Genomic DNA, 14,616 nt, shown 5'->3' with positions numbered 1-14,616 from the left:
GTACCTCAATATTTAAGCACTAACCCATGTCATAAAATATTTTATAAAAACAAGAACTAAAAATTATGTGTAAGCCAAATAATCATTAAACATGTACATTTACTATTGAAGAGAGCAGCGTACCCCTTGAGGCCCAAATGTATTCTTAAACCCAGGGACTCAATAAAAGATTAAAGGTGAAAAAAAAAAGCGTAGGTCATCTATTCCATTCTAATCTCGAGCAGAACTGCTCCCAATGGTTTAATCTGAATTCATCCAGTTTAAATGTCCTTGGTAATAACAAATTCCAATTGCTTGGGTTGGAAGCCTATTAGCGGACTAGTTGGTATTGATATAATACTGCAGATAATTGTACCTCTCGGTTTGGGAAACCAGGGTGCTCTGCAGCAAGTCCATCAACCTAATTAGGTAATGCAAAGCTAATTTTTCCTCAAGTTGCAGTGCACCAGCTCTTATACTCAGTGAACTCAATCAGGTCTCCCTGTTGGCATGTTTAAATGCTTCTCAGGAGCAACGCTTAAAAACGCAGCGGAGGCTGGGAAGCCCAGAAGAGAATTTATAATGGGGCAGAAATGAGGACATTTCTCATTTTGAAATATTCAGGATTCTTAGCAACTGGAAGTTTTTCCCTCTCCAAGAAAGATGTAAGCCCTGGGTAATTGCAGCTCCACTTGTCTCAGCATTGCTTTCGGGATCACTAGGCTGAACTGGAATGCAGCAGCAGACCTCATTTTTTAGCTAGCATTACTGAAATGCTGAGTGTACTGTTTTGCTGTTCTGTTTTTTCTTTCCCAACTTCAAATATTAAAGTGTTGTTCTAAACACTTTACAAGTTACTAGATTTCAGACTAAAGAGTACAAAAATGCCTAATGTGTATTACAAGCATATTTTTAATATAATGTCTACATTACATATAGCATCTCTCTATATAAAAGCCTAAGTGACTGTTCCACCGTTCGACCGGTAGCTATGACGTGCACTGACCCCTAGGGGGCAGATGCTCAACGCACAGGCATGGAGACATGGAACAGAATGATGAATCTCAGCGGGAAGGGGGGATGGGAGAGGGCGGGAAGAGATTAACCAAAGATCTTATATGCATACCAGAGGCCCAGTGCACGGATTCATGCACCAGTGGGGTCCTTTGGCCTGGCCTGTAGGGATCGGGCTGAATCTGTGCACCAGGCCTCTAACATATCCCGAGGGGTCACAACTACATGAGTATGATTCAATTAAAAATATATTCGAGTGGGGCAAAAGTAGGTTTATAGTTTTGAGTACTCAAAACAGTTTATTCTTGTATTATTTATTTATTATTATTGTATTATTTTCCACACAAGCAACTGTAAACCCACTTTTGCCCCACCCTTGTATACACATATGTCAATACAGACACAGACAGACACAGAATGATGGTTGGGGGAGACGAAGGCAGAAAAGATACAACCCCAAATGGATTATGTTCCCCTTTGGTAGTTACAGTTCTCTAAAAAAAACACCCATCCTTCACCCCTTGAACTTCTGTCATGTGATCCAGTTTTCCTGGGTCATTCTTACTTACTGATGACAAGAGGCTACTGTAGTCCCTCTCAAGTACTACTGGTTAGTTTGGCAACAGGTGAACTTGCTTCCACACCCACTCGCTACATCCTTAATTCTAATCAGATCTTGCTCAAATATTGTAGCATCTGAAATTGTTGATTGGCCCACCCTTAAGGGGATTACCTTTTGCTCCTGTTTTCGAGAGGGTAATATTCTCTAAAGCATTTTACCTCTGCCTGGACCTTCTTAGCACCAGAATAAGGCACTTTCCATGTTTCTTTTTTCCTACCCATGTTTCTCTCCTCCATCCACATGAGCTCCCTTAATCTATCAATCTACTCCCTGAGCTGCAGACATCATGTTCCTGCCAATGAGCTGGGCCCTCTGCATCCAATACCGACTTCTATTCTGAATTCCATCTACCTGGTAAACACCTTCACTTGACTGACCCAAGTCTGTAAAATACCATATGCCCAAACCAAACAATGTTTTGTTTTTCGGCCTCCAAACCCACACATTCTCTACACCTGTGCTTCTCAAAGTGTGAGCCCTGGACCACTAGCATCAGCATCACCTGGGAGCTAGTCAGACATGCAAATTCTCTGCCCCACCGCAAACCAACTGAATCGGAACATCTGGGCACGAGGCTGAGTAATCTGTGTTTTAACACATTCTTAAGGTGATTCTGATGCCTGCTGAAGTTGAGAACCACTGTGCCAGACAGTTCTGGTCCTTCTAAAGGCAGTTTTCTTTCCTATGCCAACCAGTAGGATTCCTCCTCCCAAGAGCTACCCTGGGGAATTCTACTTTCATACTATCTCTCTCTTCATATTCATGTTCTTGGCCCCTCTCCCAGGTTAGGTCTCATCTTCTCTTACAGAGACATTTCTCTCCACATTGAAATCTAGCCTGCACTTGATTCCAGATTATTCCTTATTCCCTGGCTCTGACTGTTCAATCGTTCAGGGTTCAGGTTCTATTGATCTTCCTATGGTCCTCTCGCCCATCCCTCCACTCCCCGTTCCCATCTTCCAGCCAAGCAGTCCCCAGGATTTGCTTCAGTCTTTCATGCTTTTGCATACAGTTCCTTCATCCCTGCCCTAAGATGAGCTCTCTGACGGCAGACGAGACGCTGCTTGCTCTGCGATCCCACAGGACCCAGTGGACTTAGTTAATACAGTTTTTGTCACACCCATTGCAATTGCTATTTGTGTGTCTGGCCCACAAACCTGTGGCCAAAACAAGTTATTGCTCATTTTGTTTATCTAGGGCCAGCTCACAGAGTGCAATGATGGTATAATTTGTCATCCAACCCAGAGCCCTGCCTACATCTGCAAGCTCATCGAGTACTGTATTCCCTCCAAACTCGCCACCTCCAGTTACATTGGCCTCCTCCTTCCCTCCCACTATTTTTTATTGATTTCGAGAGAGAGAGGAAGGGAGAAGGAGAGAGAGAAACATTGATAGGAGAGAGAAACATCAATCAACAGAAAAACATCTACTGGCTGCCTCCTACAAACCCGTTACTGGGGATCGAGACCAAAACGTGGGCATGTACCCTGACCAGGAATCAGACCACCACCTTTCCATGCATAGGACAAACCCAACTCACTGAGCCACACCAGCCAGGGCACAGACTAAAAGGGTACAAAAATTGTCTACTGTGTTATTTTAATCATTTTTCATATAATGTCTACATTACATATAGTATATATATTATCAAAACTACATGATGAGGATTCATTCTATTTCTCAAACATACAGGCCCCCTTTTCAAACTCCGAGGCTTCACACTTCATGCTCCCTCTGTCTGAAATGCTATTCCTCAGAACTGCATTACAGGCTCATACTCTTTAGGCCTCATTTCAGCCATCATCTTCTCTGACCTTCCCTGAGTGGTTCCTGCTGCCCCTTTCTCCTGAATATTGTCTTCACGGTGATTGTCGCTATTTGAAATAACTTCTCTATTGTCTGTCTCCCTTTTTGTAGTCCACAGGGTCTCGTCTATGCTATTAAAAACCATAGGGTAGGGCCAGAGAGCAACGCTCTGAAGTTAGAACACCTGAGATTGAATCCTGGCTCTACCACTTCCTAAGTAAATGGCCTTGGGCAAGGTGTTTACCTCTCTGTAACTCAGTGGCCTTATCTATAAAGTGGGGATTATATCAAATTTGCATTAGAGGGCCATTGTTTCAATGAAACAACATAATACATGTAGAATGGTGAGCTGGCACAAAGTAAGGATTCAATGTATGTTCTCTATTACCGTTGCTATTATTTACTATGGCATCTTCAATGCCTAGGACAATGGTCAGCAAACTGCGGCTCTCGAGCCACATGCAGCTCTTTGGCCCCTTGAGTGTGGCTCTTCCCAAGCCTTAGGAGTACCCTAATTAAGTTAATAACAATGTACCTACCTATATAGTTTAAGTTTAAAAAATTTGGCTCTCAAAAGAAATTTCAATTGTTGTACTGTTGACATTTGGCTCTGTTGACTAATGAGTTTGCTGACCACTGGCCTAGGACAATTGATGATACTTAGAAGGCAATCAATATTTGAAATATTTGTTGAGTGAATTAGTGACTCAAGAGTTGATGAAAAAAATGAATGCCACCAATCCCTCAACTCCTCTTCAAAACTTCCGAAGAGCTTTTATACCTGCTGGATAAAACCCCAACCCAGTTCCCTAGCCTACGACTTAATTCCCTGCAAAACATGGTCCAAACTTGCTTTTCCAAACCTAAATCTACCACTTTTCACTGGTAAACCAGACTTCTTTCTAGTCTCACCATATTCCTTTAGTCTAGAACACTGATTTTCAACCTTTTTCATCTCATGGCACACAAACTAATTACTAAAATTCTGTTCACATCAAACAATGCATTTTTTGCCGATCTGACAAAAAATAGATATAATTTTGATTCATTTGCACTGGACAGCTATTGTTTTATTGGCTGTTGTCATTTTATTTGACAATCTAAGGGAAAAGAGGTCAGTGCCCCTGACTAAATAGTTATGTACTGCGTGTTTTAAAAATTCTTGTAGCACACTGATTAGCAATTGCTGGTCTAGAATGTTGTTCTCTTCATCGATACCTGTCAAAATCCCACTGATACTCTACGTCTAGCCAAATGCCATGCTCTTCACTCTTGCCTCTGAGCATCCACCTCCGACAGCTGTGTAAAATCTCCTTTTTATGACTGTTCCATATTCACACCATTTATCTCACTTATGAGAGGAGATTGGAGTTTGTGTTCTTGCCATCTCCAGCATCCAGCCCCAGTGCCTTGCAAGGAAGAAAGCCCTCAATACGTTATTTTGAATGTACGGATGGCTGGAGGTTGGCAAGTACTGAAAAAATACATCAAAAGAAGATTGCTGTCAGTACAGACATAACACCTACTGTGTGGTTATTAGGTCAAGCCCTAAGTAACATCTTTGTGATGTCAAAACTTTCCATCTCGCCCTAACCGGTTTGGCTCAGTGGATAGAGCACTGGCCTACGGACTCAAGGGTCCGGGGTTCAGTTCCGGTCAAGGGCATGTGCCTTGGTTGCGGGCACATCCCCGGTGGGGAGTGTGCAGGAGGCAGCTGATCGATGTTTCTCTCTCATCGATGTTTCTGGCTCTCTGTCCCTCTCCCTTCCTCTCTATAAAAAAAATCAATAAAATATATTTAAAAAAACACAAAAAACTTTCCATCTCCTCCACTGTACAGTATACTATCTCCACCACCTACAGCAATGGATGGGCACATGCTAAACAATAAATATCTGAAATATTCCTTGAGTGAATGAGTGCCATGTCTATAAGCTATCTTCCGATTCTTACGAAGTTTGTTCACACTGCTAATATATATTCCACCTTCTCATCGTTCTCCCTCTTCCACCATCCATAATCTTACTATAAAATCATTTCTTTCATAGCCTCAAGCTATAGCCATTTTATTCTCGAACCTTTAAATTCTATACATGTGAGGCAAAAGTAGGTTTACAATTGTATGTGAAACAGAGTTTATTATTGTATTATCTATTAACTATTGTATTATTTTCCAAGAAACAACTATAAACCTACTTTAGCCACACCCTGTATTAAACTTCTTTTTCCCTTTTGTCAGATTATAAATTCGTTCTTCCGGAATGAAAATCAGAATTCAAAATATGAACAAAGACAATGATCTGGGTTAAAGTTGAAGATAAGTCATTTTCTTACATTCAATAGCTATTCAAAACTTGATGTTCAACTCTTTCAGTAACTCCTAATTTAGAATTTACAAATACTCTGTTTATAAATGGCCCAACCTCAGAATTCTGATTTTCATTCCCATGATACATTTTTTTCTCTCTCGGACTCCAATTTACTATTAAATGATCTAATGCAGCTTATGCTGAACCCAAATTGTCACCCACACCTAATCTCTCATGCCATGCAGCTAGCCTAATACACAAAATAGTTATCCAAATTTGACTCTTCAGTAGTTTCCATTCTTTCTTTCTTTTTTTTTTAAATATATTTTATTGATTTTTTTACAGAGAGGAAGGGAGAGAGAGTTAGAAACATCGATGAGAGAGAAACATCGATCAGCTGCCTCCTGCACATCTCCTATTGGGGATGTGCCCGCAACCCAGGTACATGCCCTTGACCGGAATCGAACCTGGGACCTTTCAGTCCGCAGGCCGACGCTCTATCCACTGAGCCAAACCGGTTTCGGCATCCATTCTTTCTTTACTAGTAATTGTGTTCTCCCTGAATGGCTTTTCCAAATCACCAACTGGTTTGGCTATTAATGAAACATATCCTTGTGAAAGCTCTCATATTGTTTCCTTATACTGCTTGGATTGAGGAAGAGGGGAAGGAACCCAGGCCACGTGAGTATTGCCTCTTTCTCTTCCACTAGGATGTGATCCCTTGAGAGCAGGGACTTTTACTTCAGGGGTTCTTGGTATTTTCCAATGGAGTCTCACTGGGGGGAAAGAAGGTGAGGTAGTAACAAGTCTGATGGCTGACTTTTCACCACTAGGTGGGAAACAGTTCCACAGAATCGACAGAAAAAACAATTCTCAGGAATGTTTAGATATTCAGGTGTCCTGACCTATGGGGGTGTCATGAGTGAATGGCTGTGAATGGCTTAGCACCTTGGGAGATACTCCATGAGCAGAAAACATGAATCCCGCCTCCAAATGGTTCAGTGAGTGGTTTACAGGCACCTTTAGGAAACATGAAAGCTTCTGATTCTTAACTCAGAAGAATATATGTGAATACAAAAGTCTGCATTAATTTCAAGAGGTCTACAAACCTTGAATTTATTAGATTTGGCAACAGGGAAGTTTTTTTTTTATTGCAGTGTTGGGGGAGGTCAGTGAAATAGAACAAAAACCAATCTCAGGCATTTTGCCTGGGGAACTGAGGCAGAAGTGTCCACTTAGGACGTCAGACACCATACTCTTTTGCTTAAGTGATAGCTCCACCCCTAATAGCATACATGGCACTTCCCTTTGAAATAAAAATCTCATGGCCAAGGGCAGTTTTCAGGCTGCAACCAATCATCATTGAGCGAAAATGGTTTTCATACGGTGGAATGTGACAAGGTAATCAATTCACTCATCCTTGTTTAAGTGATATTCCTTTCAGCCAGTCTTAGCTTGCCCATCACATACAACTCCTCTGCCTGGGAATGGTTCTGGATTTGTCCTATTTACGCTCTGAACCCAAGTGGCCGTCATGGTTTGTCTAAAGTAGCAATTGCACAGAGAATCATCAGCTCGCACCGCACCAGTACTGAATGTGCTGTATTAGAACCACTAACGATCTTTCAACATTTCCATTACAAACCTTTATTTTCAGAGGCTTATGACTCAACGTGAAACACTCACTCGGGGATAAATCTGGGATACACGGTCTGGGAGGTAATATAATTTCTTTAATGAAAGGAACTTTTTGTACTTTGCAAGTGCTAAACAGATGGTCTTAATCAATGCTGACCTTATAATATCTAGAGGACAAAGCCAAAAAAAATAAGCTTTCCCATAACCATAAAATAGAACATAAGAATGTATGAAATTTGTCTTCAGAACTTTCAGTAAGTAATGAAACAAATAATCTATCATCCTAAGCCTCCTGACGCCTTCTTCTCCACCACCCCCACATCCAATCACCTAGGCCTGATGCCTTTGTATCTGTAATAGCCCTTGAATCAATTTACTTTTCTCCACTTCCACTGTCACCCTGCCAATCCAAGCAATATCCTGCCCCACCTGAACTGTTATAACGTCCAGCCGGATGCCTACTATCTGCTCTTGCTCCAAACCAATTCATCCTTTCTGCAGGCGGCCAGGGCAATCTTTTCAAAACACAAAGCTGGCTGTTGTCTTGCTACTTAAAAACCCTTTAATGGCTTCCCCAGTGCTCTAAAGACCTAATCCTTAGCCTGGTGTACAAGACCCCCACTTACCTTTGCACCCTCACCTACCACTCCTCTCGCTCTCCATGTTCTAACTATACGGATCTTCTTCCAGCGCCTCAGTTCACCATGCTGCCTCCTACCTCTGGGCCTTGTCCCTCTCTGGAGTGCCCCTTCCCACTCCAACAACTACTTTTTCAAATCTTCAGATTTCAACTCAAAAACCCAATCTTCAGGTAACCCTTTTATGACCAAGCTCCTCCATTTCTTACCCCCACCCCCCTCCCCACCCCCGCCATGATTTTTCTTAACAGCATGTACCACAATTTGTATTGGCTGATTTATGGAGCCTTGATTACTAGTAGTGTCTTTCTTCTTCTTTTGACTAAACTGCAAGATTTAAGGTTAGGGGCAAGAAGTGTTTCCTAAACAGCTAACACTGATACAGAGTAGGCACTCAAAAATGAAATATTTGTTGACTATAAAATCGTACACAACAGAGTACAATTTGAACAGAGTACAATTCACACCATTCACCTTAAACGGCAAGAGGCCCTGAGATTGAAGGAAGATAAATGTGTTGCTCTTGTCTTGACCACGGATAATGCATCCTGGGATAGTGCCTAGGGTGATCTAAGGCAAGGAAGTAGGCCACGTTAAAAAAAAAAAAAAAAGGACCAGGTTGCAACAGACTTTAGTACCTGGAACACTGAAAGTACAAAACAAATGGCACAGGGCAGAAGCATGACTATAAGTTTGCTGGAAGAGAGGCAGCACCTGTATTTGATAAACTGGATTTCTGTAGCCCATCTCAGGCCATTTATAGACATCCAGAAAAGTCCGTATGTGGGTCAGCATTAAAGGAGAGGCAGGTGTCTCACAGTGGGTGGAGGAATCTACAATTATAATCAAAGTAAAAGAACCAGAGGGTAAGGGAAACTGGGGGGTCAGAATCTGAGTACTGGTCAGGATCTTCCATAAAGGAGATATTTCTTTAATGCTTTATCTCAGAAACTCTTAGTTTAATTTTTTTATTTTTTATTTTTTTTATTGATTTTGAGAGAGAGGAAGGGAGAGAAAGAGAGAGAAACATTGATGTGATAGAGAAGCATCGATCAGTTGCCTCCTGAAGGCACCCCAACTGGGGATCAAAACCACAACCTTGGTGTGAGCCCTGACCAAGAATCAAACCTACCACCTCTTGCCGAAACCAGTTTGGCTCAGTGGATAGAGCGTCAGCCTGCGGACTGAAGGGTCCCAGGTTCGATTCCGGTCAAGGGCATGTACCTGGGTTGCGGGCACATCCCCAGTAGGGGATGTGCAAGAGGCAGCTGATCGATGTTTCTCTCTCATCAATGTTTCTAACTCTCTATCTCTCTCCCTTCCTCTCTGTAAAAAATCAATAAAATATATTAAAAAAACAAAAAACAAAAAAAAAAACCTACCACCTCTTGGTGTACTGGACGATGCTCCAACCAACTGAGCCATATTGGCCAGGGCGTAGTCTGGTTTTCATTAATGGGAGACGATAGTTCTTTTATTTATGCTCTTATGACTTATCTGTATTCTATACCTTACTGCTTGCCTGCAAAGTTAATAAAAGGGTTTGGCTCTTCTGATCCATAAGCATTCTTTTCGATGTTAATTATGTTTGAAAAGTCTTAAAGCTAGCTTCTGTCTTTGGCAAACGAAATTACATTGGACCCGCTGACAAATTAATGATGAATGAGGATACCTTCTGAGAAATGTGTCCTTACACGATGTTGTCATTGTGCGAATGTCATAGAGTGCGCTCACATGTAGATGATATAGCCTACCACATATGTAGGTCATATGGTATAACCTGCTGCTCCTAGGCTACAGGCCTGTATAGCATGTTACTGTACAAAACATGAGATTAAATCATGCCCAAGAGAAAATGATGCAATCAAGAGACATGGTAAATGGGACATGTATGAGGGTGTGTGTGTGTGTGTGTGTGTGTGTATATATGTATATATATATATATATATATATATATATACATATATATATATATATAATTGATTTTAGAGAGGAAGGGAGAGGGAGAGATATAAACATCAATGATGAGAGAGAATCATTGATTGGCTGCCCCCTATTGGGGATCGAGCCAGCAACCTAGGCATGTGCCCATGACCAGAATCAAACCCAGGACTCTTCAGTCCACAGGCCAATGCTCTACCCACTACGCCAAACCAGCTAGGGCTAAGGCTGTTTTAGAGCAAAGTTTTATTTTTTTATAACTAGAAAGAGCACACTCTAAAATACTGATAAAAAGCACAGTAATACATAAACTGACAACACAGTCATTATCATTATCAGTACTATGTACCGCCCGTAATTGTATGTGCTACACTTTTGTACGATTGGCAGCACAGGTTTGTTTATGCCAGCATCACAATCACAGGACTAGCATGCTGCACTGTGACATCACCATGGCTACCATGTCACTAGGTGAAAGGAATTTTTCAGCTCCATTATAATTTTATGGGACCACTGTCATGTATGCAGTCCCTAGTTGACTGAAATGTCATTATGCAGCACGTGGCTGTAATTTTGACCAAAATCAATATATCACCACCTCCAAGAGCTATTAAATGGGCATGGTGGCTCGGTACTTACATATCAGCACCAATAAAATGTGTTCGGGGGTGGGTAATGGTGCCCATGCTCCACCACTGGTCTAGACTTGCTATCTGAACTGGGGGACATTTTGAACACGGCTAGTTTTGTCAGTTCTCCTCAATGTCTCTCCCAGAAAACGGGGTTTTCACATTTGTAAATGTGAAATGCCATTTGACTTAAAACAAATACTCTCAAACAATTGTAATATTCATTTTTTTTTTTTTTTTGGTCCATGAGTCATTTTGAAAGTAAAATCATAAAAAGGCTGGCACCAGTCCATGAGAGCTGACAGGCTTAAAACTACAAAAGCAAAATTTGTTGTTTGTTTCCCCATTAACTTTAAAGTAGATGACTCGGATGGGAACCCACCACCGATATTTTAAAGAGATTCCACTACCGTTAAAACTTCAGATACTAAAACGTTAAGAGTCAACCCAGTCATCATATAGGCAGGAACTTAATAAGGAAATCTCCTCCTAAGATTCTTACTCAAGGGAAAAAGCCTTCTCGCTCAACTCCCTGATGCCTAACTTTCCCGAAGAAGAAAAGTGAGTAGAGGAGATCACACAGATGCAACCGCAGAACATATTTGCAAGAAGCACTTCACAACTGAGCACAACTCTTCCAGCGGCCCCTGGCCACTTGGTGGCCCTCACCTGCCCACGCCCTCCCCTACCTCCCGGGGCAGCTGGCCCAGGGCACTGCCCAGGGTCCGGGATGAGGAAGGAGGGAGTGGTTCCCTGGGGGGAGGCAAGGATGTCAGGCCGGAAGGCGAGGCCGGCCAGCCGCCAGCCTGCGGTGACCTAGTCACAGTCACCTCCAAGGCGAAGCTGCATTCCCCGCGGCCCCTCCCCAGCTCGGCTCGGCGACTACAGTCCCGAGGCGCCCGGCTGCACCCCGTACGGCGAGGGAGTGTCCAGGCTACAAACACTCGCTCCGGGCGGCAGCCACATGCGCCGCAGCGGGAGCTCAGCGCCCCTCCGCGTCGGGCTGAGCGAGCGCGGCGCCGGCACAAGTTACTTTCCCGGCCGAGCAGTCCGGTCGCGGCCCGGGAAGAGGAACCGGCTGCACGTCCCCGGGACAGCTAGGTCGCTCCGGGAGAAGGGCTCCCCCCAGCAGGGAGCCACGGGGGGGCCAGGGGGGGCCACCGCTCTGCCTCCCTCCCCCCATCGGGCCAACCGCCCCTCCCGTCGCCAAGGAAGTGGGAGGCAGGGCCGGTCCAGGACGAGGCCGCGCGCCCATCGCACCCCCGGTTCCCGGCCACCAGCCACCGGAGAGGAGGGGGCGGCGACGCTGCCCGTAAGAGCCAGAGGCGGAGCGCCATCTGCCTCCCACCCCCCGGCGGCGGGCAGGCTGGGGGAGCCCGGGCTGCAGCACCCCCGGGCGGGCGGGGGCGGGGGCGGAGGGAGGGCTGGACCGAGGGGCCTGGGCTGGACCGGTGGCGATGGCAGCGGCGGCATCTCGCCTCCTCCAGGCCTGCCCGCGCCACAGGCCGCAGCCTGGACCAACCCCGCGTCCCCCGGCACCACCGCCGCGGTCCCACCCCGAGGAGTCGGGGGCTGGGCGGCCGCGCCCCCCGCCCCCAGGGACCCGATTTGCTCCCGCTCCGCCCAGAGGTCCCGGCGAGGAGCGCGGCCGCTGGAGCCGCCGCCGCAGCGCGGGGTGCTCGGGGCGGGGAAGCGCGGGAGGAAGGGGCGGCGAGGGGGCGGGCCGGCAGCGGGGACCTGGGCAGCGGGGACCGAGTGCGTGGGGCTCGGCGACAGCGATCGCCCGCACCACCTGCGGAGCTGCAGCGCCCACGCCGCGCCCGACCCCGCCGCTCCCGCTCCCGCTCCCGCCACTCGCGCGCAAACAAAACAAGTTGCAGGTCGCCGCCACCGGAGGGGGCGGGCGGGTCACTCACCCTCATCCTGCTCAGCGGGCTCGGGTCGTCCAGCCGCGGGGACAGGGAGGACCAGAGGACCACCAGCCCCAGGAAGCTTCCCACCAGCAGCAAACTGCGTAAGATGAACCCGATCTTCAGCCTCATCTTCCTCCGGCGGCTGGAGACACACAGCCGGGCGCAGCCGCCGCCACTGCTCTCCCCTCCCTCCTTCCCCCTCCTCCGGCTCTCCTCCTCCCTCCCCCACCCCTGCCGCCTCGGCTGCCGCCCTCTCCGCCGCCTGCCCTTCCCAGCTCCAGATCCGGAACTCCCCTCGGCGGTCCCTGCCCCGGCCCTGCCTCCACCCCCGCCCCGCGGCCCCGCGCTCCGCGGCCGCGGTATTCCCCCTCCGCCGGCGGCCTCCGCAGAGCTCCAACCGACCCGTGCGCCTCGCTCTCTCCGCTGCCCCTCTGCCTACCTGCCCCCTTCCGGGGCCGCAGTCCCCTTCTCCTCTCCCCACCTGGCCCCAGAATCTCCTTCGCTACCCCCCGTGGTAACTAACTTATACTTTCCCGGGGTCTGGCGTGGTCCTTAGCTCTAGCCTTTGCCCCACAGCTCAGCTCTTAAAGCTTCCAGGTTCCCAAACTTTTATGGAAATGATGGGCCCCGGCTCCCCGAACGCCCGTGCCCCGCAGGATCCCGCAGCCGCCGCCCCCTCCCAGGTCCCAGAGCCGCTCGGCGGCCCCTCCCCTCGCTCACGCCCGCGGCCCGAGCCCCCTGCCGCTGGCTTTGCAGGAAGCGAACCAGGAAGTCGGGGCTACCGCCGCTGCCGCAGCAGCTCCACGTGGCTGATTTATAGCTCGGAGGATTTTTTTCCCCTCTCCTTATTGATCTTGCTTTTTTCACACGGCTCCTTAAGGAGGTGGATTTGTAACCGAAAGGCCCAGATGGGATGTGTAAATATCACTGGGGTGGAGGGGCTCCCTCGGCAAGTCGGTATTTCTTGAGCTTTCCTTTGAGCCCATGACAAGAAAGGCAGCCGTGTGTCAATCAGCAATATCAGCCTTGTTCGTGGGCTGGTAAGTTTCTGTTCAGAGGACCAGATTTTTGCCTCTTGATGGAGGTTCCTTGACTTTTGGTTTTCTGACGCCTTTTCGGCCCGAGACATGAATTATACAGGAAAGGACGCTGAGAAATGTTTGGCCAAATGACGCACCCTGAAAGAAATAGTTTTTGTGCCCATATGTCCCAGTCAAGATGTCAATCACTTTACTGTGTGGCCAAGTGTATGTAGTTATCTAATTAGTGTAACATACCCGAAACTGCCTAATTTAAGGTGAACAGAATGTTTAATGCCCTAAGTTTTAGGATGGTGAAAGTTGGTCCTTTTTCCTAATATCTCATATATCTCATATTTGCTAGCACTTTAAAACAAGTAAGCCCTGGTTATTTAACTTTTTGAATGAAGTAGGGAATTGGAATCATCAGGATGAATAAATTAATAGTACCAAACTCACTTCCCCTGTTTCATTGTTTGGGTTAAGTATATTGGGGAATCCTGTAAATGCCAACATTTACAAATTCACACAAAATGCTTGAGATGATATCCACATGCACAACATGGGCAAATGGAGAATGGATGACAGTATAATTGGGTATAATCTTGATTGGCTGAATAACTGTGCATAGTATTTCACAAAAGCCCAACATACAGCACCTGGAGGAGTGGTATCAGGTGTCTTTCACAAATCATTGTCAGACTCAACAATGTTATCAACCACTTGTTAAAAACCAGTTGCTTTTAGTATTAGATGATGGAGACTTTAATGAAGATCTCTCTCTTTTTTTTTTTTTTGGTGCAAAACAATAGAATATTTGACTAATAACATGTTGAACTTACTGGGTAATGTAAAAAGCTAATGCCCCACTCCTGGGTGAAGACTCAGATCAATGTTGGAACCGAGGACTCACCTATTAATAAGTACCCTGGTGATTCGGATCCAGCTAATCTGGGCACCACCTTTGGAGAAACACTGAAAGGAACGGGCGCTTAGGGAAATAATACTTAGCTAACCTTACAAGGCAGGAATGAGGAGGTCTCCTTTGCAAAGTAGACAGTTCCATAAACAGAGACGGCTTGAAACAAATGACCTTCAAGAGAGCTTA

The 14,616-nt window shown here is 46.1% G+C and overlaps 1 protein-coding gene across 4 annotated transcripts in view; it reads right to left on the bottom strand.

Annotated features, from left to right (window-relative positions):
• The window catches only part of GALNT7 (polypeptide N-acetylgalactosaminyltransferase 7), a 133,991-nt gene extending 121,310 nt beyond the window's left edge, over positions 1-12,681 (bottom strand). For all 4 annotated transcript variants that reach the window (XM_036314945.1, XM_036314949.1, XM_036314950.1 and 1 more), the window contains exon 1: positions 12,493-12,681. In XM_036314945.1, the coding sequence (XP_036170838.1) occupies positions 12,493-12,618 (126 nt within the window). In that variant the 5' untranslated portion in view covers positions 12,619-12,681. The remainder of the gene's footprint in view (positions 1-12,492) is intronic.
• Positions 12,682-14,616: the final 1,935 nt, after the last annotated feature.

This window comes from Myotis myotis, unplaced genomic scaffold (genome assembly GCF_014108235.1).
Source record: "Myotis myotis isolate mMyoMyo1 unplaced genomic scaffold, mMyoMyo1.p scaffold_m19_p_6, whole genome shotgun sequence".
NCBI classification, from domain to species: domain Eukaryota; kingdom Metazoa; phylum Chordata; class Mammalia; order Chiroptera; family Vespertilionidae; genus Myotis; species Myotis myotis.
This window is presented reverse-complemented; position numbering and strand designations above follow the sequence as displayed.